This window comes from Oncorhynchus mykiss, chromosome 25 (assembly GCF_057628025.1).
Source record: "Oncorhynchus mykiss isolate SJ-2025 chromosome 25, ASM5762802v1, whole genome shotgun sequence".
NCBI lineage: Eukaryota > Metazoa > Chordata > Actinopteri > Salmoniformes > Salmonidae > Oncorhynchus > Oncorhynchus mykiss.
The window spans coordinates 25,643,393-25,665,723 of record NC_143046.1 but is presented as its reverse complement, the minus strand read 5'-3'; the positions used below and the strand labels follow the sequence as shown (position 1 = coordinate 25,665,723).

At 41.9% G+C, this 22,331-nt stretch overlaps 1 protein-coding gene across 4 annotated transcripts in view; it reads left to right on the top strand.

Moving 5' to 3' along the window:
* Nucleotides 1-22,331, top strand: part of LOC110504828 (macrophage colony-stimulating factor 1 receptor 1) — a 33,115-nt gene that overhangs the window by 2,419 nt on the left and 8,365 nt on the right. For all 4 annotated transcript variants that reach the window (XM_090219457.1, XM_021583663.3, XM_021583661.3 and 1 more), the window contains exons 3-20: nucleotides 776-1,066; nucleotides 1,216-1,503; nucleotides 1,748-1,884; nucleotides 2,337-2,499; nucleotides 3,201-3,396; nucleotides 5,556-5,671; nucleotides 5,851-5,962; nucleotides 10,533-10,732; nucleotides 11,010-11,101; nucleotides 11,295-11,421; nucleotides 11,654-11,758; nucleotides 11,867-11,977; nucleotides 12,130-12,292; nucleotides 12,461-12,540; nucleotides 12,695-12,804; nucleotides 18,506-18,628; nucleotides 19,718-19,829; nucleotides 19,933-20,032. In XM_090219457.1, coding sequence (XP_090075583.1) covers nucleotides 776-1,066; nucleotides 1,216-1,503; nucleotides 1,748-1,884; nucleotides 2,337-2,499; nucleotides 3,201-3,396; nucleotides 5,556-5,671; nucleotides 5,851-5,962; nucleotides 10,533-10,732; nucleotides 11,010-11,101; nucleotides 11,295-11,421; nucleotides 11,654-11,758; nucleotides 11,867-11,977; nucleotides 12,130-12,292; nucleotides 12,461-12,540; nucleotides 12,695-12,804; nucleotides 18,506-18,628; nucleotides 19,718-19,829; nucleotides 19,933-20,032 — 2,626 coding nt within the window. The remainder of the gene's footprint in view (nucleotides 1-775; nucleotides 1,067-1,215; nucleotides 1,504-1,747; nucleotides 1,885-2,336; nucleotides 2,500-3,200; nucleotides 3,397-5,555; nucleotides 5,672-5,850; nucleotides 5,963-10,532; nucleotides 10,733-11,009; nucleotides 11,102-11,294; nucleotides 11,422-11,653; nucleotides 11,759-11,866; nucleotides 11,978-12,129; nucleotides 12,293-12,460; nucleotides 12,541-12,694; nucleotides 12,805-18,505; nucleotides 18,629-19,717; nucleotides 19,830-19,932; nucleotides 20,033-22,331) is intronic.

The following is a 22,331-nucleotide window of genomic DNA, read 5'->3' as shown; positions in this document are numbered from 1 at the left end:
AATGAGGTTTTATAGATTTAAAAGAAGAAAACAACTAGAAATGTCCTTTAAAGCCATCTTCTACTGGAGATTTGTCTTGATGTTCTTAAAACCCCCTTGACCCCAATAAGTTGTTGGAGTGTCTCAAAGAAGGCATTGTTTCTCTGTGTGTCACCAGGCAGCAGTTAGCTTTGTCACACCCCAAGGGAGAACATCTCCATGGTCTTTACACCCCATACAGCTCCCTCTGTCTCCCTCTGTCTGCATCTGTTCTTTCTGTTTTTGGACGAGAAAACACTGAGTCAACTCTTTGTTTGTTTTTTCTTGTGTTTGAGGGTGTAAAGGGGCAAGGCAATAAGAGGGTATGGGTAGCCTATAGGATACTTTGCATGCTGGGGTCATTGCTAGTTAGTAAGTCTCCTTTCATCATGACATAGATACAGAGTTGGAAAGCAGAAGTGAGAGAGGGAGTGAGACCTCTCCTTTAGGGCCAGCTCTGCAATGTGTTTCCTGAATTTGCAGTGTCCAAGTTAACTGTTTAACGCAGAGTGACCAGGACGACTTTCAGTTCTCCTCGGTCTTCATGGAAAGGTCAAAACAGAAAGAAATAGTGATCTGAGTTGTTGATGAACACCAATTGATTTAATCATGTTTTGAGTTTCCTGGTCTGGTCACATGGTCAAGAAGTAGTCCGTCCTAACCATTAAAGTGTATGTCCATGTACTGCTATAATAACAATACAAACAGCCCAATATAGTGATGGAGTTTTAACATCTCTGGTCTCTGTTTCCCTCAGCACAATGGCGGCATCCTGTAATCAAGCTCAACTCCCAACTCGTGGTTGGGTCTGAGGTAGTACTGAACCCAGGCACCCCATTAGTCCTGAGGTGTGAGGGTGATGGGCCAGTCAACTGGCTGACCCGGTTGGCCAAACACAAGCGCTTCATCTCCAAGGTCAAGGGGAGAGTCAGAACCTTCAGGGTGGAACGTCCCTCTGCAGAACACACTGGGACCTATAAGTGTGAATATACCAGTGTGAACGTCAAGGGCCAGAACTTGTTTTCTACAGTGCACGTGTATGTGAAAGGTAAGCTCAGAAGAGTACTGAGTTGCTGTTAATTTACCATACCTGTAGAGAGAGGGATGATTTTGATTTTAAAAGTCTTGGGGGCATGGTTTTTGTTTGCTTATCTCCCCAGTATCTCTCATTCTAACACATCCCACCTTCTCCATCAGACCCAGACAGCCTATTTTGGACCAGCAGCACGTCCCTGAGTGTGGTGAGGAAGGAGGGGGAGAACTATCTGCTCCCCTGCCTGCTAACTGACCCAGAGGCTACAGACCTGGGGCTCCGCATGGACAACTGCACCTCCGTACCCCCAGGCATGAACTACACAGCAGACCCCCGCAGAGGCATCCTTATCCGCAACCTCCAACCCAGCTACAATGCAGACTATGTCTGTAGCGCCAAGCTCCACGGGGTGGAGAGGACGTCCAAGGCTTTCTCCATCAACATCATTCAAAGTGAGTAGGTTGAGTGTTGTGGAGGGATACTTTAGATAAAGTGACCAGACCTAAGTCAAAGCATACTGTACAAACTTGATCAGGCCCATGGTCCGTACTGTACAAACTTGATCAGGCCCATGGTCCGTACTGTACCATACTGTACAATGTGTACAAATGAGATATTTTCAAAATGTAGTTTAATTGAAAAAGGACTATGTTGCTTTATTACACATGTTGTGTATCTGGTTCCCTCTGTGTCCAGGGCTGCGTTTCCCACCTTACGTATTCCTGGAGAAGGATGAGTATGTTCGTATCGTGGGAGAGAAGCTGAGAATCCACTGCACCACACACAACCCTAACTTCAACTACAACGTCACCTGGAATTACAGCTCCAAGAAGGCAAGCACTGTCAGAGTTTCTGAAACAACCTATTTGTTCCACTGTCAGAGTTTCTGAAACAACCTATTTCTTCCACTGTCAGAGTTTCTGAAACAACCTATTTCTTCCACTGTCAGAGTTTCTGAAACAACCTATTTCTTCCACTGTCAGAGTTTCTGAAACAACCTATTTCTTCCACTGTCAGAGTTTCTGAAACAACCTATTTCTTCCACTGTCAGAGTTTCTGAAACAACCTATTTGTTCCACTGACAGAGTTTCTGAAACAACCTATTTCTTCCACTGTCAGAGTTTCTGAAACAACCTATTTCTTCCACTGACAGAGTTTCTGAAACAACCTATTTGTTCCACTGTGTCACAAGCTGTAGCTCTATCCCAGAGTTGGCCAAAACAAAGTGCATGATAATAGGTCTTCAGGATAAAAAATGTTTCCTGTCTCTTCTTACTTCTTACAGAGATCCACCATAGAGGAGAATGTCCAGTCTAAAGACAGCCGTCTGGACATTGAGAGTATCCTGACCATCCCTGCAGTAGACCAGTCAGACACAGGGAACATTACCTGCACTGGAACCAATGAGGCTGGAGTCAATAGCTCTGCCACCTACCTGCTGGTCGTAGGTTAGTTAATGCACAACTGTGTCGTTCCACCAATTTTATGAAGTTGGCTTTAGCTAGCCCAGATAAGTTCCCAATCTCCCAACCTGCTGCATGTTTGAACAGTGTTGATCATTTGCGCCATGTACTTTTAATGTAATCTCAATTGCAATCCAGGTCAGTTGGTTCTGTTATTTGATGATGCATAGTGATAACACATTCAGCTGTTGTATAAATAAACAAAATATCTGACATTATATTCACATTTTAACGTTGATGTGATTTTAAATGGTTGAAATCGTAGTGATAGACATTTGGGTGACAACTAAATAAAAAATCGGACATTGTTTTTCCATTGGAATTTGGTTGTGGTTTGTGGTTGATAACACATTAGAAACTCAACAACATTTTGGCGGTCTTTTTGAGTGCGTGAATATAGGTTGTTATCTCATTGATCAATCTCATTGTCCAAATAGACAACAGCCGTGAAAAGACAACCAATGGTTATAACCAACCAGCATCCAGGATCAGACAAACCCATTGTATAATAGAACACATTCCAGTCACAGAACTGGATTGTATTCATTAGGGCAAACTGCAGCAAAACTTTTTACAAGGGAAAGGAAAATCAATATTTTTCATTTTCTTTGGTTTGGTGCCTAAGGAATACAACCCTAGCTAACCTTAAATATAACCCTTCCATGTTTCTCTGTGTCCCTGTCCAGAGGAGCCCTACATCCGTCTGTCCCCCCAGCTGTCCTCCAAGCTAGCCCACCAAGGCCTGTCCATTGAAGTGAACGAGGGGGAGGACCTGAAGCTCTGTGTCCTGATCGAGGCGTACCCCCAGATCATAGCCCAGAGCTGGGACACCCCAACGTCCTCGCCCACACAGGAACACATCTTCACACGCTACAACAACAGGTGAGCACAACAAGGTGAAGGGAACTGACTGAATGAAGCTACTGTATTGGGAAGACGTTTGGGCCTGTTGGACAAATGCGCAGCAACAGAAAACGGGTGTGAGACAGTGTCATTGTGAAATGTTCACAGATCAGAAGCTGACTTGTTCACAGTAAAAATGTAGAATGGGTAAGTAGCAGCAGCAGTTTATTAGTTGATCTGACACAAACTCAGCGGTCCAGAGAGTTCTGTACTATGAAACCAGAAGGAAGGAGCTTCTGTAATGTTTTACCTCCATGATGAGGCATAGTAGCAACAGTCTGAGGAGAACCATGATGTAGTATTCAGCACATCACACCATCTGCACTCATTGCTCTTTTGTTAAAGAGCTCCAGTAATCTAGTTCACCAGCCGGCTCCCCCTCTTTCTATATGCGGTAACAATTGAGCATGGTGGTTAGACTCCAGTGGTTATTTCTTCAGTGGTTAGATCTCCAGTGGTTAGATCTCCAGTGGTTAGACTCCAGTGGTTAGATCTCCAGTGGTTAGATCTTCAGTGGTTATATCTCAAGTGGTTAGCTCTCCAGTGGTTAGACTCCAGTGGTTAGATATCCAGTGGTTAGCTATTCAGTGGTTAGATCTCTAGTGGTTAGATCTCCAGTGGTTAGACTCCAGTGGTTAGACTCCAGTGGTTAGATCTCCAGTGGTTAGATCTCCAGTGGTTAGATCTCCAGTGGTTAGATCTCCAGTGGTTAGACTCCAGTGGTTAGAATTCAAGTGGTTAGACTCCAGTGGTTAGATATCCAGTGGTTAGATCTCCAGTGGTTAGACTCTAGTAGTTAGATATCCAGTGGTTAGCTATTCAGTGGTTAGACTCCAGTGGTTAGATCTCCAGTGGATAGAACTCCAGTGGTTAGATCTCCAGTGGTTAGACTCCAGTGGTTAGATCTTCCGTGGTTAGATCTCCAGTGGTTAGACTCTAGTGGTTAGATCTCCAGTGGTTAGATATCCAGTGGTTAGCTATTCAGTGGTTAGGCTCCAGTGGTTAGATCTCCAGTGGTTAGATCTCCAGTTGTTAGACTCCAGTGGTTATATCTAAAGTGGTTAGATATCCAGTGGTTAGATATCCAGTGGTTAGCTATTCAGTGGTTAGACTCCAGTGGTTACACTCCAGTGGTTAGACTCCAGTGGTTAGATCTCCAGTGGTTAGACTCCAGTGGTTAGATCTCCAGTGGTTAGACTCCAGTGGTTAGATCTCCAGTGGTTAGCTATTCAGTGGTTCGACTCCAGTGGTTACACTCCAGTGGTTAGACTCCAGTGGTTACACTCCAGTGGTTAGACTCCAGTGGTTACACTCCAGTGGTTAGACTCCAGTGGTTAGATCTCCAGTGGTTAGACTCCAGTGGTTAGATCTCCAGTGGTTAGACTCCAGTGGTTAGATCTCCAGTGGTTAGATCTCCAGTGGTTAGACTCCAGTGGTTAGATCTCCAGTGGTTAGACTCCAGTGGTTATATCTCAAGTGGTTACACTCCAGTGGTTATATCTCCAGTGGCAGTGGTGGAAAAAGTTTAAAATTGACATACTTAAGTACATACTTGAGGAGATACCTTAATAGAAAGTTACTCAAGTAAAAGTTATGGTCACCCAGTGAAATACTACTTGAGTAAAAGTCTAAAAGTATTTGATTCTAAATATACTTAAGTATCAAAAGTAAAAGTGTAAATCATTTCAAATTGCTTCTATAAAGCAAACCAGACAGCACCATTTTCTTGTTTTTAAAATGGAAGGATAGCCAGGGGTACACACTAACACTCAGACATCATTTACAAATGATGCATTTGTGGTTAGTAAGTCAGCCAGATCAGAGGCAGTAGGGATCACCATGTGTTCTCTTGATAAGTGTGTGAATTGGACCATTTTCCTGTCCTGCTAAGCACTCAACATGTAATGAGTACTTTTGGGTGTCAGGAAAAATGTATGGAGTAAAAAGTACATTGTTTTCTTTAGGAATGTAGTGAAGTAAAAGTAAAAGTTGTCAAAAATATAAATCGTAAAGTAAAGATACCCCAAAAAACGACTTAAGTAGTACTTTAAAGTATTTTTTCTCAGGTACTTTACACCACTGTCAAGTGGTTAGATCTCTAGTGGTGCTACAACAGATCCTGCCTGGTTTCCCCTCAGGTATTCCGCTACCCTGCTGCTAAAGAGAATGATTGCACAAGAGCAAGGCCAGTACACCTTCTATGCCAGGAGTGCCATGGCCAACGCATCCATCACATTCCAAGTCCAAATGTATCGTGAGTAAAGTATCAGTAGTTTGAATATCTATACACACAGACATAATGATACAGATGCACTGCATCAGTTCATACAACAACTCTCTGAGGAATACAAGTTTTTATCAAGGCATCTATTGACTATCTGTATCTGTATTTAAAACATGGTTTATTTAACCATGCTCTCTCGTGATTGGCAGAGAAGCCGGTTGCCGTGGTGAGATGGGAGAACATCACCAGCCTCATGTGTACGTCGTTCGGTTATCCTGCTCCCATCATCCTCTGGTACCAGTGCTCTGGAATCCGAGCCACGTAAGTGTTTGCATGAGGGTTACTAGAGGGCAGTGGTATGATATTGCTGTGGTAAAATAGAGACTTAATAAGCACAGAAATACCCATAATTGATGATAAGAGAGACTAAATAGGTATAATGGATCATTCCACCAATTCAATGCCTTTTGAGAAGTGTAACTTGGTAAAAAATAAAATAATAATAATCATAAAGAGGACATGTTCAACATCATAAACAAAAATGTTTTCACATCGCAAGATGACAGTGGGAATGGCAGCTTGTTGTTTGCAACAGCGAGTGGCAATTGAATGCAAACTTCACCCCCACAAAAGAACTGTTAATACTTCTCTAGCCTATCTATCTATTGGTAACACGGTTGACGTGTTATGTTCGACACGCTCAGTTTTCCACCACAAAAGAACTGTTAATACTTCTCTAGCCTATCTATCTATTGGTAACACGGTTGACGTGTTATGTTCGACACGCTCAGTTTTCCACCACAAAAGAACTGTTAATACTTCTCTAGCCTATCTATCTATTGGTAACACGGTTGACGTGTTATGTTCGACACGCTCAGTTTTCCACCACAAAAGAACTGTTAATACTTCTCTAGCCTATCTATCTATTGGTAACACGGTTGACGTGTTATGTTCGACACGCTCAGTTTTCCACCACAAAAGAACTGTTAATACTTCTCTAGCCTATCTATCTATTGGTAACACGGTTGACGTGTTATGTTCGACACGCTCAGTTTTCCACCACAAAAGAACTGTTAATACTTCTCTAGCCTATCTATCTATTGGTAACACGGTTGACGTGTTATGTTCGACACGCTCAGTTTTCCACCACAAAAGAACTGTTAATACTTCTCTAGCCTATCTATCTATTGGTAACACGGTTGACGTGTTATGTTCGACACGCTCAGTTTTCCACCACAAAAGAACTGTTAATACTTCTCTAGCCTATCTATCTATTGGTAACACGGTTGACGTGTTATGTTCGACACGCTCAGTTTTCCACCACAAAAGAACTGTTAATACTTCTCTAGCCTATCTATCTATTGGTAACACGGTTGACGTGTTATGTTCGACACGCTCAGTTTTCCACCACAAAAGAACTGTTAATACTTCTCTAGCCTATCTATCTATTGGTAACACGGTTGACGTGTTATGTTCGACACGCTCAGTTTTCCACCACAAAAGAACTGTTAATACTTCTCTAGCCTATCTATCTATTGGTAACACGGTTGACGTGTTATGTTCGACACGCTCAGTTTTCCACCACAAAAGAACTGTTAATACTTCTCTAGCCTATCTATCTATTGGTAACACGGTTGACGTGTTATGTTCGACACGCTCAGTTTTCCACCACAAAAGAACTGTTAATACTTCTCTAGCCTATCTATCTATTGGTAACACGGTTGACGTGTTATGTTCGACACGCTCAGTTTTCCACCACAAAAGAACTGTTAATACTTCTCTAGCCTATCTATCTATTGGTAACACGGTTGACGTGTTATGTTCGACACGCTCAGTTTTCCACCACAAAAGAACTGTTAATACTTCTCTAGCCTATCTATCTATTGGTAACACGGTTGACGTGTTATGTTCGACACGCTCAGTTTTCCACCACAAAAGAACTGTTAATACTTCTCTAGCCTATCTATCTATTGGTAACACGGTTGACGTGTTATGTTCGACACGCTCAGTTTTCCACCACAAAAGAACTGTTAATACTTCTCTAGCCTATCTATCTATTGGTAACACGGTTGACGTGTTATGTTCGACACGCTCAGTTTTCCACCACAAAAGAACTGTTAATACTTCTCTAGCCTATCTATCTATTGGTAACACGGTTGACGTGTTATGTTCGACACGCTCAGTTTTCCACCACAAAAGAACTGTTAATACTTCTCTAGCCTATCTATCTATTGGTAACACGGTTGACGTGTTATGTTCGACACGCTCAGTTTTCCACCACAAAAGAACTGTTAATACTTCTCTAGCCTATCTATCTATTGGTAACACGGTTGACGTGTTATGTTCGACACGCTCAGTTTTCCACCACAAAAGAACTGTTAATACTTCTCTAGCCTATCTATCTATTGGTAACACGGTTGACGTGTTATGTTCGACACGCTCAGTTTTCCACCACAAAAGAACTGTTAATACTTCTCTAGCCTATCTATCTATTGGTAACACGGTTGACGTGTTATGTTCGACACGCTCAGTTTTCCACCACAAAAGAACTGTTAATACTTCTCTAGCCTATCTATCTATTGGTAACACGGTTGACGTGTTATGTTCGACACGCTCAGTTTTCCACCACAAAAGAACTGTTAATACTTCTCTAGCCTATCTATCTATTGGTAACACGGTTGACGTGTTATGTTCGACACGCTCAGTTTTCCACCACAAAAGAACTGTTAATACTTCTCTAGCCTATCTATCTATTGGTAACACGGTTGACGTGTTATGTTCGACACGCTCAGTTTTCCACCACAAAAGAACTGTTAATACTTCTCTAGCCTATCTATCTATTGGTAACACGGTTGACGTGTTATGTTCGACACGCTCAGTTTTCCACCACAAAAGAACTGTTAATACTTCTCTAGCCTATCTATCTATTGGTAACACGGTTGACGTGTTATGTTCGACACGCTCAGTTTTCCACCACAAAAGAACTGTTAATACTTCTCTAGCCTATCTATCTATTGGTAACACGGTTGACGTGTTATGTTCGACACGCTCAGTTTTCCACCACAAAAGAACTGTTAATACTTCTCTAGCCTATCTATCTATTGGTAACACGGTTGACGTGTTATGTTCGACACGCTCAGTTTTCCACCACAAAAGAACTGTTAATACTTCTCTAGCCTATCTATCTATTGGTAACACGGTTGACGTGTTATGTTCGACACGCTCAGTTTTCCACCACAAAAGAACTGTTAATACTTCTCTAGCCTATCTATCTATTGGTAACACGGTTGACGTGTTATGTTCGACACGCTCAGTTTTCCACCACAAAAGAACTGTTAATACTTCTCTAGCCTATCTATCTATTGGTAACACGGTTGACGTGTTATGTTCGACACGCTCAGTTTTCCACCACAAAAGAACTGTTAATACTTCTCTAGCCTATCTATCTATTGGTAACACGGTTGACGTGTTATGTTCGACACGCTCAGTTTTCCACCACAAAAGAACTGTTAATACTTCTCTAGCCTATCTATCTATTGGTAACACGGTTGACGTGTTATGTTCGACACGCTCAGTTTTCCACCACAAAAGAACTGTTAATACTTCTCTAGCCTATCTATCTATTGGTAACACGGTTGACGTGTTATGTTCGACACGCTCAGTTTTCCACCACAAAAGAACTGTTAATACTTCTCTAGCCTATCTATCTATTGGTAACACGGTTGACGTGTTATGTTCGACACGCTCAGTTTTCCACCACAAAAGAACTGTTAATACTTCTCTAGCCTATCTATCTATTGGTAACACGGTTGACGTGTTATGTTCGACACGCTCAGTTTTCCACCACAAAAGAACTGTTAATACTTCTCTAGCCTACCTATCTATTGGTAACACGGTTGACGTGTTATGTTCGACACGCTCAGTTTTCCACCACAAAAGAACTGTTAATACTTCTCTAGCCTATCTATCTATTGGTAACACGGTTGACGTGTTATGTTCGACACGCTCAGTTTTCCACCACAAAAGAACTGTTAATACTTCTCTAGCCTATCTATCTATTGGTAACACGGTTGACGTGTTATGTTCGACACGCTCAGTTTTCCACCACAAAAGAACTGTTAATACTTCTCTAGCCTATCTATCTATTGGTAACACGGTTGACGTGTTATGTTCGACACGCTCAGTTTTCCACCACAAAAGAACTGTTAATACTTCTCTAGCCTATCTATCTATTGGTAACACGGTTGACGTGTTATGTTCGACACGCTCAGTTTTCCACCACAAAAGAACTGTTAATACTTCTCTAGCCTATCTATCTATTGGTAACACGGTTGACGTGTTATGTTCGACACGCTCAGTTTTCCTTCGCCTGAAGGAGTAGAACCAGCTCACCTGCTTTTACATTATGTTTGATTATTAGATGTTTGTTCCTTTTGAATTAAAAAAAAGGAACCATTTCACCATGTTAAAATGAGAGTTCAATTCACGTGACAGGGTTGACATTAAAATAAGGGACGTGTGTAAATGAATGACACAAAATAAATAATCATCTTCAGAAATGACTCTGTCAAACGGGTTAAGTGGGTTAAAATCGACCAAGAAGTCACAGAGGCACAGAGCCACAAAATGCAGATTTTTTTCACTTCAGCAAGTCTTTATATATATTAAAAATCAGATGTATAAATTCTCCATTTTGTCTATGTTAAAGGGCACTACATTTAACATAACAGGCTTTAAAATTCAATATTGGTGCCCAATTTCTACTTAAAATATCGAAAGGCACTCTTCGCAGAATATCACTACTATGGTGTTTTTTTTTATATAATAACGTATTGGATGTCATAACTAAATGAGGGAGTCAACCTATCTCTATCCCTTTCTATGAGAACAGGTGCAATGAGAACAACACAGGTCTCCAGATGCCTGCTCCTCTCCTGGCACAGACGGTGGAGGTCCAGAGGGAGGAGTACGGGCCGGTCGAAGTCGAGAGCGTCCTAACCGTGGGACCGTCCAACCGTAGGATGACCGTGGAGTGTGTCGCCTTCAACCTGGCCGGAGTTGGCAAAGACACCTTTGCCATGGAAGTTTCCGGTAAGAGTCAAAGCACAGTCATCCATGGCTATCCTCATGGTTACTGTCTAATCCTTAGTTCACACTCCTTGTTTCTGTGTCATCATAGTCAAGTACATGAACTGTACATGAACTGTCTGTTCATTTGTTGATTCAGATTCACATAATCTGTTACTTTAGCTACAGCTATTCATCCTCAGTTCCACATAAACCCATTCCAAAACCATTATACATAGAACATTATGAGTGTCATCTACACTCTCCCTCCTGACTCTCCGTCTGCTCTCTAATTGGATAGATAAAGTGTTCACCTCCACCCTATCGGGAGCAGCTGGTGTTCTTGCCTTCCTCATCCTGCTACTCATCATCCTGCTCTACAAGTACAAGCAGGTAGGACACACAACAGCCTCTGCCATATACAAAATACACTGAGAGACCAGTATGCAATCTCGTCTAAAATAAACCTTGGTAACAAATGGATATATCTATGAATAGAGTATTCACAAATATCTCTAGTTTCAAATCATTGTTTCCTTTTAGCTTTTCAAATGATTGACTAATGAACATTTCCTTCCCTTTGCAGAAACCGAGATATGAGATCCGGTGGAAGATCATCCAGGCCAGTGATGGAAACAACTACACGTTTATCGACCCAAGTCAGCTGCCGTACAATGAAAAGTGGGAGTTTCCCAGGGACAAGCTCAAGCTAGGTTTGTGACCTTTTCTTAAACAGGATACTGCAGTGGTTTGGTACTTTGGAGTTAGATATTCCACTCTTGTGTAATACATTGTATCTTGATTTGAAAAGGCAGTTTTTGCTGGTTGGCGAATGCATGGAATCTCAACTAAATGTACAACTATAAATTGTATTTACTTACGAAAATAAAGTATATTGACTTACAGTCACATTTGTAAGTGATGTGTTGGCTGTGTGACCTGCAGGGAAGATCCTAGGAGCCGGGGCCTTTGGGAAGGTGGTGGAGGCCACGGCTTATGGTCTGGGGGAGGACGACAATGCGATACGAGTGGCTGTCAAGATGCTCAAAGGTCAGAATCCATTGAAAAGAGAACACTTTTTAATCCAGGAGTAGAATTGATCAAAGCTGCTAAAATGTCTGTGATCTGAGTGGTACAGGGCAATTTCTCTCTCTGCAGCCAGGGCCCACTCAGATGAGAGAGAGGCTCTGATGTCAGAACTGAAGATCCTGAGTCACCTGGGACAGCACAAGAACATCGTCAACCTGCTGGGAGCCTGCACTCAGGCAGGTGAGAACGGAGCACTCTCCTTAAAATGCATGGAAAATACATACGTATTTCAATCAAATTCGACCAAAATGTTTAGCTTAAAAAATCCAGTATATTTGGAAGCTTAAAATCTCTCAATTTCTATCAAATAATATCCATTATTCTTCTCTAAGGACCCGTACTGGTGATCACCGAGTACTGTAGTCATGGAGACCTTCTGAACTTCCTGCGACACAAGCAGGAGACCTTCCTGAACACTGTCATGAACATGCCAGAGGTACCAGAAGAGACCAGTGACTACAAGAACGTCTGTGAGGAGAAACAGTTCATCAGAAGGTATGGATCATGTTGGCATTCACCAAGCTCATGAAAAAGCAGGTGGACTCTCAGTAACCTTTATTCAACATACAGCAGCAGCCTGGTGACGTAACCACTTTGTCTGATTAGCCTCCTTCCGAACCTCCCCCTCCCCCTCTGATCCCTTCCTCCCCTCCCCTCTCCCAGTGACAGTGGGATCTCCAGTGTGTCTTCTGACAGCTACCTGGAGATGAGGCCTGGTCCCCAGCCCGTCAACTCCTCTCTGGGTAAACAATCTGTCGTTCTACCTTCTCATTTATCAAGCACCAGTCACTGCACAAGTTTTCCATTGTATTGTTCTTTGACTAAGTTAGACATTTGGGTGGACATCGATATATTCTGTTCTATTTTATTCTATTCTATTCTATTCTATTCTATCAGACTCTCTGTGTGAGGAGGGAGGGCCAGACTCGTGGCCGTTGGACATGGATGACCTGCTGAGGTTCTCCTATCAGGTGGCTCAAGGTCTGGACTTCCTGGCAGCCAAGAACGTGAGTCACATCAACACACAGTTACAAAACAAAGCTTGTGTAACTAGGCATATTTCACAGTTTGAGATTGTGTTTGGTGATAATTGGTCACACTATATTTTTTTAAATATCATCTGACAGGTAGAGATTACCCACGGGGCACAAACTGGTTAAATCAACATTGTTTCAACATGATTTGTCAACATTTTGTGATGTGGAATCTACGTGGAAAATGCTTTGGATTTGTTGTTTTGAGTGTAACATGTTAACCACAGGATTATGTCTACCCATTTTCAACATAGACAAACCATGTATACATTTTTTATTTATTTGTACCTCCTGCTGGGGGAAATTGGTCTATCTACAGCTATACATTCGATCTTTAACAAAGCTCAGCCCTGCTTAGCATTGATAATTGTTACTGACTATTATCAATGTGCTGTTGTGAAAACGATTGTTGAGAGATCTCCATTTAATAAATGTACTGTTGCTATCGAAGTAATTCCAAAGGGTAGGTTTAACAGAGCAAATGAAATGTAATCATATTTTATCAATAATATATCATCAATGAGGCTATTTAGGCCTATGTAACATTTGGAAAGTCATCAACGGCTATTGGTTCAATTCAACTCAGGATTCAACTAAAAATAGACCAAGGGTTTGAAGCTTTGGTTGTCTTCAAATGGAATCTACAAGTTAATAATAAATATGTTAGATTTATGTCTCCATCTAAACCAAAAATACAAGTTAAAGAATAGGATTCAATCAAATCAAACTGTATTTAAAGTATATTTACATTTTGATTTGATTTAGTCCTATTCTTTCACTTGGATGTTTGAGATGGAGACCGAATACAACATATTAATTATTAATGTGTAGACAAACGATTAAGACTAAGCCAGTGGCTCAGATGGAACCATCCAGGCAGTAGATATAGTACATCTCCTTTAAATGTTGAAATTTGGTTGCGTTGTCAACCAAAATCAAGTCAATATTACTTTTGCAAGACAGCCAAAACATTAGGCTATTTACTATCTTACAAACTGATGTAACAGTATTTATTCAACCTTAAAATGGGTTACACATTCATGGTCACATGTTCTTTCCCATAGGGGTCACACGGGCATGTGCCCCTTCAGATTTGTCCCATTGATATTTTTTTTATAAATAATATATACATATATTTTTTTTACATAGAGTTAAGCATAATGATTATGGCTCTAGATTACATGAAAAAGCTGTTTCAGGTGATTGAAAAATGTGACATTCTCCAACTTATGGACAGGGGGCCTAGCCCCCCTCCAGACAACCACCATAGCCATCAAATCAAAATCTAATTTCATTTGTCACATGCTTCGTAAACAACAGGTGTAGACTAACAGTGAAATGTTTACTTACAGGTCCTTCCCAGCAATGCAGAGAGAAAAAATTGAAATAATAGAAAAAATAATAACATGAGGAATAAATCCACAATAAGTAACTATTGGCAATACACAAGGGGTACCAGTACCGAGTCGATGTGCAGGGATACAAGGTAATTGAGGTAGATACAGTGGGGAGAACAATTATTTGATACACTGCGGATTTTGCAGGTTTTCCTACTTACAAAGCATGTAGAGGTCTGTAGTTCTTATCGTAGGTACACTTCAACTGTGAGAGATGGAATCTAAAACAAAAATCCAGAAAATCACATTGTATGATTTTTAATGAATTTATTTGCAAATTATGGAGGAAAATAAGTATCTCAATACTTTGTTATATACCCTTTGTTGGCAATGACAGAGGTCAAACGTTTTCTGTAAGTCTTCACAAGGTTTTCACACACTGTTGCTGGTATTTTGGCCCATTCCTCCATGCAGATCTCCTCTAGAGCAGTGATGTTTTGGGGCTGTTGCAGGGCAACACGGACTTTCAACTCCCTCCAAAGATTTTCTATGGGGTTGAGATCTGGAGACTAGCTAGGCCACTCCAAGACCTTGAAATGCTTCTTACGAAGACACTCCTTCGTTGCCCGGGTGGTGTGTTTGGGATCAATGTCATGCTGAAAGACCTAGCCACGTTTCATCTTCAATGCCCTTGCTGATGGAAGGAGGTTTTCACTCAAAATATCACGATACATGGCCAGCATTCTTTGTCCTCCAAACACGACGAGTTGAGTTTTTACCAAAAAGTTATATTTTGGTTTCATCTGACAATATGACATTCTCCCAATCTTCTTTTGGATCATCCAAATGCTCTCTAGCAAACTTCAGATGGGCCTGGACATGTACTGGCTTAAGCAGGGGGACACGTCTGGCACTGCAGGATTTGAGTCCCTGGCGGCGTAGTGTGTTACTGATGGTAGGCTTTGTTACTTTGGTCCCAGCTCTCTGCAGGTCATTTAGTAGGTCCCCCCGTGTGGTTCTGGGATTTTTGCTCACCGTTCTTGTGATCAATTTGACCCCACGGGGTGAGATCTTGCGTGGAGCCCCAGATCGAGAGAGATTATCAGTAGTCTTGTATGTCTTCCATTTCCTAATAATTGCTCCCACAGTTGATTTCTTCAAACCAAGCTGCTTACCTATTGCAGATTCAGTCTTCCCAGCCTGGTGCAGGTCTACAATTTTGTTTCTGGTGTCCTTTGACAGCTCTTTGGTTTTGGCCATAGTGAAGTTTGGAGTGTGACTGTTTGAGGTTGTGGACAGGTGTCTTTTATACTGATAACAAGTTCAAACAGGTGCCATTAATACAGGTAACGAGTGGAGGACAGAGGAGCCTCTTAAAGAAGAAGTTACAGGTCTGTGAGAGCCAGAAATCTTGCTTGTTTGTAGGTGACCAAATACTTATTTTCCACCATAATTTGCAAATAAATTCATTAAAAATCCTACAATGTGATTTTCTGGATTTTTTTCCCCTCGTTTTGTCTGTCATAGTTGAAGTGTACCTATGATGAAAATTACAGGCCTCTCTCATCTTTTTAAGTGGGAGAACTTGCACAATTGGTGACTGACTAAATACTTTTTTGCCCCACTGTACATACAGGTAGGGGTAAAGGGATTAGGCAACAGGATAGAAAATAAACAGTAGCAGCAGAGTATGTGATGAGTTAAAAGAGTTAGTTCAAAAAGGGCCAATTCAAATAGTCCATCCTGATGTACTTTGTGCCCCCTCAGATTTTTGGGGTGCATGACGCCCCTGGTTTACTGCAACAATAAATGTCTACTTATGTAATCATTGAAACTGTACATGTTCATGGTCTCAGATCAGTGGAAATCTTGGCATTACTCACTTGTGCCATGTACTTTAATGTAATCTCAACTGCAATCCAGGTTATTTTGTTGTGCTATTAGATGAAGCACAGTGATAACCGTTGGACTAGTAACCAGAAGGTTGCAAGTTCAAACCCCTGAGCTGACAAGGTACAAATCTGTCGTTCTGCCCCTGAACAGGCAGTTAACCCACTGTTCCTAGGCCGTCATTGAAAATAAGAATTTGTTCTTAACTGACTTGCCTGGTTAAATAAAGGTAAAATAAAATTAAAATAAATAACCCATTAAGTTTTTGTATAAATACACAAAATATCAAATCAAACTTGATTTGCCACATGCGCCGAATACACCAAATGTAGACTTTACCGTGAAATACTTACAAGCCCTTAACCAACAGTGCAGTTCAAGACGAAGAAAATATTTACCAAGTAGGCTAAAGTAAAAAGTAATTATAAAAAGTAACACAATAAGAATAACAATAACGAGGCTATATACAGGGGGCACCGGTACTGAGAGAGTGTGCAGGGGTACAGAGTAGTTGAGGTAATCTGATTTTTATGAATCGTTCAGCAGTCTAATGGCTTGGGAGTTGAAGCTGTTGAGGAGCTTTTTGGTCAGCTTGCCGTGCGGAAGCAGAGAGTCTATAACTTGGGTGACATGAGTCTCTGACAATTTTATGGGCTTTCCTCTGACATCACCTATTATTTACGACCTAGATGGCAGGAAGCTTGGCCCCAGTGATGTACAGGGCCGTTCACACTACCCTCTGTAGCGCCTTACGGTCAGATGCCGAGCAGTTGCCATACCAGGCAGTGATGCAACCGGTCAGGATGCTCTCAATGGTGTAGCTGTAGAACCTTAAGTACACGTCCTGGTAATCCGTCTGACCCACTGGCTTTGTGAATGTTGACCTGTTTCCAGGTTTTGTTCACATCGGTTTCCGAGAGCGTTATCACACAGTCATCCAGAACAGCTGGTGCTCTCGTGCATGCTTCAATGTTGCTTGCCTCGATGCGAGCATAAAAGGCATTTAGCTCGTCTGGTAGACTCGCGTCACTAGGCAACTCGCGTCTGGGTTTCTCTTTGTAGTCCGTAATAGTTTTCAAGCCTTGCCACATCCGAAGAGCGTCAGAGCCGGTGTAGTAGGATTCAATCTTAATCCTGTATTGACACTTTGCTTGTTTGATGGTTCGTCTGAGGGCATAGCGGGATTTATTCTAAGCATCCGGATTAGTCTCCCGCTCCTTGAAAGCGGCAGCTCTAGCCTTTAGCTCGATGCGGATGTTGCCTGTAATCCATGGCTTCTGGTTGGGATATGTTCGAACAGTCACTGTGGGGATGACATCATCTATGCACTTATTGATGAAGCCGATGGCTGATGTGGTGTATTCCTCAATGCCATTGGATGAATCCCGGAACATATTCCAGTCTGTGCTAGCAAAACAGTCCTGTTGTGTAGGGTCCGCGTCATCTGACCACTTCCGTATTGAGTGAGTCACTGGTACTTCCTGCTTTAGTTTTTGCTTGTAAGCAGGAATCAGGAGGATAGAATTGTGGTCAGATTTGCCAATTGGAGGGCGGGGGAGAGCTTTGTATGCATCTCTGTGTGTATCTGACTGTATTCCCAATTGAACGTTAGTGTGGTTTAAATGGTTGAAAGCGCAGTGATAATACATTTAGGTCAAAACTAAACCAAAAATCTGAAATAGATTTTCCATTGGAATTGGGTTGTCCTTTTAGATCAGGGGTCTTCAACCCTTTCTTGCCCAGGGACCCCCTCCCAGGCAACCCAGCGACCCAGGGACTCCCATTATACGTTATACGTTACCAGGCAAACACATTTTCACTAAGAACAGTTATTTAGCTGGTTAAACAAAGGTTAGCCATAGTGTTGGCAAAAATGAATGTCCAAGTCAGCCTATTGACTGGTAGCCTATTGACTGGTAACCTATTGACTGGTAGCCGATTGACTGGTAGCTTATTAGCAGGTGCTTTTTCAAGGCATATGTGAGATACTCCATTGAGTGTGATCAGCTCCAGTGAGTGTAAATTGCTCAATATTAGGAGTTGAGAAACAAAGTCGACAACATTCTAGATAATATATTCTCCTCTTTTCTACTGTTTATCACTATTTATCAAAACATTGAAAAGAAAAAATATTTGTTAAACTTTTTAATTTTTACAAATATTTTCGCAGTACCTTTGCTTTGGCCATGGACCCCTGGTCCAATACCCCTGTTTTAAATTGTGGAACGTGTAGTGATAACACATTGGGAATTCATCTAACTGTTGGCTGTCTGTTTGCGTGGGTGAAAATATGTTGGAATCTCATTGATCAACATATCTAGCAAGTATTACCCAATTCCCCATGTTGTAATGATGTGGTGTGCCCAGTGGATACAGATGAGAGCTCTTTGTGAGGTTGTGGTAAGCCACTATAAGTGATCCTCTCTCTGTCTGTCTCTTTCTCTCAGTGTATTCACCGGGATGTTGCAGCCAGGAACGTCCTCCTGACAGACCGCCGTGTGGCTAAGATCTGTGACTTCGGCCTGGCACGTGACATCATGAATGACTCCAACTATGTGGTGAAGGGCAATGTGAGCGAACAACAACAACCTCAAATGAACAACCACCTCAATAACAAAATTTTCTGTGTCAGTAACAACTATTTCACGTGTTTAGTAAGGGCCCGGGCCTGGGTTTCTACTACACTATATGGAATTGTTTTAAGATGGTCATACCAAGAATCATTTAGATATTTGAATTTAGAGTTTTAGGCCCCTTGTCAGTATATAAAAAATATTTACCAAAATGATGAAACATTGAATTTGGCCTTACTGCTATTATCCCATAGAAACACATTGAATAATGTATTCATACATGGAAAAACAGATAGTAAAAAATAAATCAAAGGAAGTTTGTTTGTCCCATATCTGAGAAATATAAGAAAGATCAGGAAACTATTATAGTTTTGTTTATCCATATTTAGCCCCTTTATTAGGCACTAAACTACTTTCATATACAGTATACTGTATACCTTTGTTTCCTGGTTAAATAAAGGTTAAATAAATAAAAATTATTCCATTCATTTTATAAACTTCCGGGGGACCTTGAGACGAGTTTATATGCTTGTGGGTGTCCTAGAGCGTTTGTGAGAGTCTCGCCTTTCGATGGTGAGTGTTGAGCCCAAACTGTTCAGACACTACAGACAGAAGTTGGTAGAACAGCGGTACCGACTTCAGACGAGTCCCATCGCGCTTGTGGGGGTCTTAGAGCAAAACGGAGAACACCATCGTGTTTGTGAGAGTCTCAACTTTCGAAACCAAACTGAACCGTTCTCCTGGTCTGACAAACACCACTGTAGCTCTGCCACCTTCCACCGCAGATGCGGAAGGCCGACATGGGCGGATGTGGTGGACTGAGTCTATGCAAAACAGATATACAGATATATCAAGCTTAAACAGACATATTTGAATGGGGACTTTTGTATTAAGCTAATTGAAGTACACGTCGCGCTGACTTCGACTCTAGGGGGAAAAGGTCAAGACACTCCATATCTCTGTTGCCTGCAGTCATGGCAATTGTAGTTTGCTTTTGAGGTTGTGTTGCGTATTAAATATAAACTGTTAAATATACACATTTTAATATGTATTTCCTATGTATTTCCTCACACTATGTGTCTGTAGGCGCGTCTGCCAGTGAAGTGGATGGCTCCAGAGAGTATTTTTGATTGTCTCTACACTGTCCAGAGTGACGTCTGGTCCTATGGGATCCTGCTATGGGAGATCTTCTCTCTAGGTGAGCTGGCATAAACATGCATATCTAAACACAGTGGAATCTCATTGGTGAAGTCATTCAGTCGTTCTTCTTAAATTGATTGTGTTTTGTTTAATTTCGGTAGGAAAGAGCCCCTACCCCAGTATCCTGGTGGACACCAAATTCTACAAGATGATAGAGTCTGGTTATCAAATGTCCCGGCCAGACTTTGCCCCTCCAGAGATGTAAGTTACACATTAAGGGCTTTTAGGTTTCAATAACCTTGTCCCCATGCTAAAATGAGGCAGAAGTTTTTAAGATTTAAAGCACCATATTTTTCCCCACTGAGTAAGCCTAGATTCATTTGGATACAGATTCATGCATATTACAATATCCTTTTATATTTTTCTGGAATACTTAACAAAGACCCCCTATATTCCAATCATACTCCCTTTTCAGCATTTATGATAAAAATAAATATATTTATTGTGCCTTTTATTAATGCATTAAGCATGGCCGATTCCAGATTACTTCCTCTGAGCCCCAAGTTACAAAGCTCCCCTCAAACATCAAACACACCACAGAAACAAGAAATAAATAGTGTATTTTTCCCCCGAGGCTCTGCACATCTGTGAGTGTCAATTTTCCGTGGTTGTCACACTACCCAGAATATTTGTGTTGTGAGGCCAGAGACAGATAGACAGAGGCTACAGAGACTGAGTTACAACCTAGTCATCAGGGACCCTTTGTGTGGGGGTAAGTTAGTCCTCGATCAGGCATGGTACTGTGTGGTGGTGAGGTAGTCCTTGATCAACCATGGTTCTGTGTGGGGGTGAGTTAGTCCTCTGTCAGGCATGGTTCTGCGTGTTAGCCACATGATCAGCAGGCTGGAGTCCGGAACAGTGTCATTTCACAGCCCAGGCAGGGAGAAGACTGGTGGGACTGTGGTGGCGTTTATGAGGGGTGCATCTCTGTGCGTCACAATCAACCATGCTTATCATTGTAGTGTCTAGATACATAGAACACTTTTTGACCAAACTTTGGGATTGTAAGTAGTACAAAGCAGAAGTATGGCAGGTGAAAAGTACACCTTACAGTAGCAACAGTCATCAAAATTGTTAAAAGGTTTTAAACACAATTATAGGAAATGAAACAGTTGGACAATGGATGAAGATACTTCAAACCTTTAGAATGTTTAAAGGCACGGGATAATTTAAAGGCACGGGATAATTTAAAGGCACGGGATAATTTAAAGGCACGGGATAATTTAAAGGCACGGGATAATTTAAAGGCACGGGATAATAGGCGTGTGTGTCTTCTCTAAATAAACAATTGAAATAGGGCTGCAATGCAGCACATTAAAGCAGAACCTTTACATGTTTGTGTTTCATAATCATCACAGTTAAAACAGGAGAGCAATATCTATCTGGTAAAGTCCCCAAAACATAGATTTACAGTATAAAACAAACAGTTGGATGGTCACACTGTTGATTCAGGAGGACAGTTACCACAGCCGTCGCCAAGAAAACAAGAGTGTGTGCCGCCATTTCAGCACCATCAGCTGGCTGGACAGAGCCTCTCCAGCCGTCTATAGCGGACCAGCATTCAAATCAAATCAAATTGTATTTGTAACATGCGCCAAATACAACAGGTGTAGTAGACCTTACAGTGAAATGCTTACTTACAAGCCCTTAACCAACAATGCAGTTTTAAGAAAAAAACTAAAAAATGCGCGGGGGCAACGGTGCCGAGGTAATGAGGTAATGTGTATATGTAGGTAGAGTTATTAAAGTGACTATGCATAGATAATAACAGAGAGTAGCAGCAGCGGAGAAGGGGGGTGTGGGGCAATGCAAATAGTCTGGGTAGCCATTTGATTAGATGTTCAGGAGTCTTATGGCTTGGGGGTAGAAGCTGTTTAGAAGCCTCTTGGACCTAGACTTGGAGCTCTGATACCGCTTGCCGTGTGGTAGCAGAGGGAACAGTCTATGACTAGGGTGGCTGGAGTCTTTGACAATTCTCAGGGCCTTCCTCTGACACCACCTGGTATAGAGATCCTGGATGGCAGGAAGCTTGGCCCCGGTGATGTACTGGGCAGTACGCACTACCCTCTGTATAATGCCTTGCGGTCAGAGGCCGAGCAGTTGCCATACCAGGCAGTGATGCAACCTGTCAGGATGCTCTCGATGGTGCAGCTGTTAAACCTTTTGAGGATATGAGGACCCATGCCAAAACTTTTCAGTCTCCTGGGGGGCAATAGGTTTGTCGTGCCCTCTTCACAACTGTCATGGTGTGCTTGGACCATCTTAATTTGTTGGTGATGTGGACAACAAGAAACTTGAAACTCTCCACCTGCTCCACTACAGCCCTGTCGATGATAATGGGGGCGTGCTCGGTCCTCCTTTTCCTGAAGTCCACAATCATCTCCTTTGTCTTGATCAAGTTGAGGGAGAGGTTGTTGTCCTTGCACCACACGGTCAGGTCTATGACCTCCTCCCTATAGGCTGTCTCATTATTGTCAGTGATCAGGCCTACCACTGTTGT